The sequence below is a fragment of the Mya arenaria genome, chromosome 9 (assembly GCF_026914265.1).
Source record: "Mya arenaria isolate MELC-2E11 chromosome 9, ASM2691426v1".
Lineage (NCBI taxonomy): Eukaryota > Metazoa > Mollusca > Bivalvia > Myida > Myidae > Mya > Mya arenaria.
Genome location: NC_069130.1, coordinates 58,432,203 through 58,437,117, shown reverse-complemented (window position 1 = coordinate 58,437,117; position 4,915 = coordinate 58,432,203). Strand labels below are relative to the sequence as shown.

Sequence of the window (4,915 nt, the reverse complement as noted above, 5' to 3'; positions counted from 1 at the left end):
ATTAATAACAGTAATAAATCACAGATTTTACTGTGTGGATTTTATGAATGTTTTCAAAGAAATGTATCTCTCTACCATTCTGAATTTCAAGACCTTTTAAACAGTTGAAAGGAGTGAAGAAAAGTAAGGGATGCAATGTACAAATATCATTTTCATTTATCGTACCATTTATGCCTGGTTATTTTCTCTTATTAACTTTTAATCAATATCTAAAATGTTAATACAAACCATCTGTCCTTGAGCTTGAAACTGTCAAGGAATTTCTCAGAAGCTCCTTTGATTTCCAAGTGTTGCAAATGTACCTCTTATCACCATCTCCTGTATAATTCATTGGTAACGTGCATTCATCTGTTTCGTTACAATTTCTTATAACAGTTTTATTTTCATATTCCCACCAAAGATTCCATTGCTCTGAATTATGCAGGTCATCCACGAAACATTTGACGGTCACTGTAATATTTGGATGTAAAACAACAGGCGATGTCGTGTTCAAGTACAGAGTTCGGCCACCTGAAAAGTAGTGTACACATTGTTGAGGAAGTAAAATACGAATGCACAGTTAAGAGAAAACAGTTTTTATACATTTTAAGATTTTTTTTAATATTATTGTTGTTTAACATGTTGAATGAAAGATCCGGGTATGTATAAGAACATTCCGGAAGACTGACCCCTTTGGGAAAAACATTACATGAAAATAGCAGTCGCTGGTTGATTGAGAGTGTAATAGAAAGTTGAGGAAATGAATAAGGCCGAGGACGTACCAGAAAACGATATGTTATAGTTTTTGTATAAATGAGATTGGAAATAATCGCATTTTGTTGAACATGTAAATGATCCCCTGGCCATTTCTTCAGTTACATTGTAAAGCACGTTGGACACAAAACGGTAACTCACATTTTCACCATTAGTCCAGTCGTTCTTATCAACATATCTCAAATTATCGATGTCGCTCGACCATTCAATTAAGCAAGGCGGATTTGATTCATTTGTTTCACAAGATATATTTAAAAAACAGACAGAAACATTGTTGCTATATTTATGTATTTTGTTTACGGTCATCGAAACGTGCGACGGTGGATCTGAAAACAGAATAAGACATACTCTTCTTAAACATACCGATTTCAATTCAGAATAAACAAAAAGATAATGTTTATTTTTCAATGATACATACTCAGAAATGAGATAAAAACAAAATAGTTATATTCCAATACTTGAATTGTTTACCACCGAAATTATAGGTAAATTAAATTTGTTATGCCTCCTCTTATTGTTCCTTTTTAACTTCTTCCGTTACACGTTACTGTATGATCAAAACGGTTCGAGTTCAACTTACATTTTATACTAATGTTTTTGCATACTGAATCATCTTTAAGACCAAAATCGTCTTTGCTTTTCCTATCGCAGCACATTTTTTGTCCATTCCAATTCTTGTTAATCTTTGTCACATTTGCTGTGCTAGTAAACGTATTGGAAGATCCATTAAATGAATCAGTTTGTTGAGCATCAGATAGCAACTGATTCCCAAGACGTATTTCTATTAACGGAGCTGGGATAGCATCGCGCACTTCACATATTGCTGTCGAGTTTTCTCCATCAAGGAATTCAGGAACTGTCAGCACAGGCGTACTACCTTTCTCTGGAATTGACACACAATGATTAATCACCATTCAATATTATACAAGATATGATATAACCTCCACAAAATAACGAATCATAGCTTGTCAGTATGTGTCCCCTATTTGCTTACCCACGTTACATAGAATGCCGTGCACTTCGTAAGGTGTTTCAAGGGCTGCATTAGAAACCTGACATGTCACATTCAGTCGTGACAGTCCATCCATTTGTTGATAGACGTTATTGATTCGGTACAACCCTTTGATCCCTTTGCTTTCAACATCAGCATATGATTTCTGTCCAAATAAAAGAAACAGTTGTACGGGTTCTGTTCCGTTTTCAGTTTTGCAATAAAAGTCGGAACCTTTATACACATAAATGCATTTCGTTGTGTTGAAGTCAGGATATTTTCGACCGAGGACTGGATAACTCGGTCGCACTGCAAAACAACTTAAATAAATTAATTCACATGGATTGCTTTGCAACATTTAAAAATGCCAATGAAAACGAAGAGTTTATCACATTGCTGTTCATGCATTTGTATTTATCTGGAAACGTTAATTGTCCATTCCATTTATTCCTAGCTGACGCACCAAAACATAACCAATATATATATACCAGTACTCGGTGATGTAAAAGCAATGTACATCAAATATGAAGGTGCACAGAATCCGTGTTGCCACCTAAATTACAACTCAAAGTATACCTTTCTACATCTCTATTCTCGAATCTAAATGTAGTTAATTGTACAAATTACCAGAATCGCTTCCCTCTATGTAAGAACGTTTTCGTAGCTGTATCTTGTGATGGTTTTTCTTCCATGTTCTTTTATTGTATGTTTTGCGCTGTAAATAATAGTGTCCCAGCCCTGTGCAGTGACGTTTGATTAGGACGTGAGAGCTGGCTTCATTTTCCAACACATTAAAATTTACAAAAAAAATATTTTACCGTTTGAAACATGTCGGTTGGTATGACCTGATTAATAAGACAAAAATCTACTTATTATTTGCATATTTGGCTTTTAACCATTAACAATTTAGTTTCATTCAACGTCCAAAAAAAGAAAATATATTCTAAGGTGTTTCATGAAAAACGAGCCGAAAACAAATAATAGTACAATAGCAGCTATATGGGCAGGCCCAATGGCAAAAACGCCATACTAACATGGTGTAAGGAGACTTAAATTTATAAACCCCAAAATGACCACAAACGGGAAATCCAAGACAGCACACACCATCAAAAAGTGTTGAAATTATCGCATTGAAACAGTAAACGATATATACCTGTCATATCTATAGAAACCATGTGTGTTCTAATTGTCGTGTTTGTTGAACATCCGGCGTAGAAGACAGATCTGTTGTATTCAATTGAAGCCGTCCATGTTAAAAAGAACGACCCATCTTCCAAATAACTTTTAATATTTGGTCCGTTCATTGTTTGGAATGTTGTGCCCCCGTCCATTTTGTACTTCCATTCTATCTGACATCTCCAAGGGTAGAATGGTGTTGCTTTCAGTGTAACCTCCCTGTTCACAAAAGCTGGCCCGACCAATGATATCGCCCCATACTGGTACCTGGCTGCACAGATGCAGCCAAAGAGAGCTGAAACATCGTATGTAAACCATATTTTAAACACGAAGATTGCACATGATGAATGAATATACTTGATTCATTAATATTAAGTAAAATGGCAATGCCCGACTGTTGCTAATGAATTCCATACAGATCGATGCTAATTCGAAATATTAAACAGGCTCGTCGTTTAGCTCGTCGTTCAGGTTGACTTCGAATTAATAAGCTATTCAGGTACTTAAACAAGTTCTACAAACGAAATCAAAATAATTTGTCAATAACATCGGGTCCTAGTACTCGTCCATTTTACGAAAATTACACAGCTTATTATCAATTATAAGATCACACCACAGCTACAAACAAATACAAGATTGACACAACTAATATACTTTCAGGTGTTAAAAAAACAACCTAACAACTTACTGAAACCAAATATCAAATGATACCGACAATATTTATCCATTACACCTTTGCGTTCATGTACGATATTGCAATAAATAAAGGCTTCAAATTCATAAATGGTGATAGCCAGGAATGTGACACGAACTAGTTCTATCATATGAGGATTCGCGTCCGCAATGCTTCATTGAACAAATAATCGTCCGAACGTCGCAATTGTTTCAAAGAAATGACAATAGCTTGTGTGACCACACACTACAATAACCACACAGTATTATGCTATCGCTGGTGACTGAATATTTACTTTCAGCGGACAATGATCGGCAATGTAAAGTTTCGAAACACAATGGTCGATCATTTTTTAAAACATGACACTTGTCAACGACACGTACAACACAAGGAAACAGACAATGGTTACATATCCATTGAGTTGCCAATATAAATGTGTTGAGAAGGTTCCCGTCTTGGACGCTCAGTGAATACAAATATTTTACTGGGGATGGGGTTATCAGAAACATGATCAAATCTCCAACGATTGTCCCAACTTTTATGAATTACTCAAATAAAAGGTATCAGTCTAAGTGCATGATATTGTGATGTTTTGAATACAAAATTTTAATCGTACAAATAACCATTGGAAAATGATTTTGAAATTATCCGATGTATTTTTGAAATACAATAGTCTATGCTCTTGACCTTTTATGTAATCTACTGATGGATATAAAATAACAATGGGCAGGGCAATCTATTGAAATAAGAAATATGAAAACATGCTTCTAACACACTTGGGAGTACAGTAAAACCGCCATAAAATGTTTATGATAGTTTTTCCATTGCTTATGTCTAAGCCCCATATCGGACTCGTTTCAAGACGGTGGAGCTTAACCGTTTCAATAACTAGCGTGCAGATAGATTACATCTCTGTAACGTTTAACGGACGCTAGCGTTACAAGACGGCGGAGCTTAACCGTTCAATAACTAGCATGCAGATAGATACCAACTCTGTAACGTTTATCGGACGCTAGCGTTACAAGATTGCGGAGCTTAACCGTTCAATAACTAGCGTGCAGATAGATTACATCTATGTAACGTTTAACGCACGCTAGCGTTACAAGACGGCGGAGCTTAACCGTTCAATAACTAGCGTGCAGATAGATTACATCTCTGTAACGTTTAACGCACGCCAGCGTTACAAGACGGCGGAGCTTAACCGTTCAATAACTAGCTTGCGGAAAGATAACATCTCTGTAACGTTTAACGCACGCTAGCGTTACAAGACGGCGGAGCTTAACCGTTCAATAACTAGCGTGCAGATAGATTACATCTCTGTA

At 36.0% G+C, this 4,915-nt stretch overlaps 2 protein-coding genes across 2 annotated transcripts; both read right to left on the bottom strand.

Annotated features, from left to right (window-relative positions):
• Positions 1–343: 343 nt before the first annotated feature.
• LOC128246599 (uncharacterized) lies at positions 344–1,857 on the bottom strand. The gene is made up of 4 exons (XM_052964869.1): positions 1,748–1,857; positions 1,334–1,636; positions 895–1,079; positions 344–510 (listed from the first exon to the last, which is right to left on the bottom strand). Exons 1-4 carry the CDS (start codon positions 1,839–1,841, stop codon positions 490–492), a joined length of 603 nt encoding a protein of 200 aa, XP_052820829.1. The 5' UTR covers positions 1,842–1,857; the 3' UTR covers positions 344–489.
• Positions 1,855–3,695, bottom strand: LOC128246214 (uncharacterized). The gene is made up of 5 exons (XM_052964405.1): positions 3,609–3,695; positions 2,898–3,215; positions 2,372–2,482; positions 1,938–2,053; positions 1,855–1,887 (listed from the first exon to the last, which is right to left on the bottom strand). The coding sequence occupies exons 1-5, from the start codon at positions 3,646–3,648 to the stop codon at positions 1,855–1,857; spliced, it is 618 nt and encodes a 205-aa protein (XP_052820365.1). The 5' UTR covers positions 3,649–3,695.
• Positions 3,696–4,915: the final 1,220 nt, after the last annotated feature.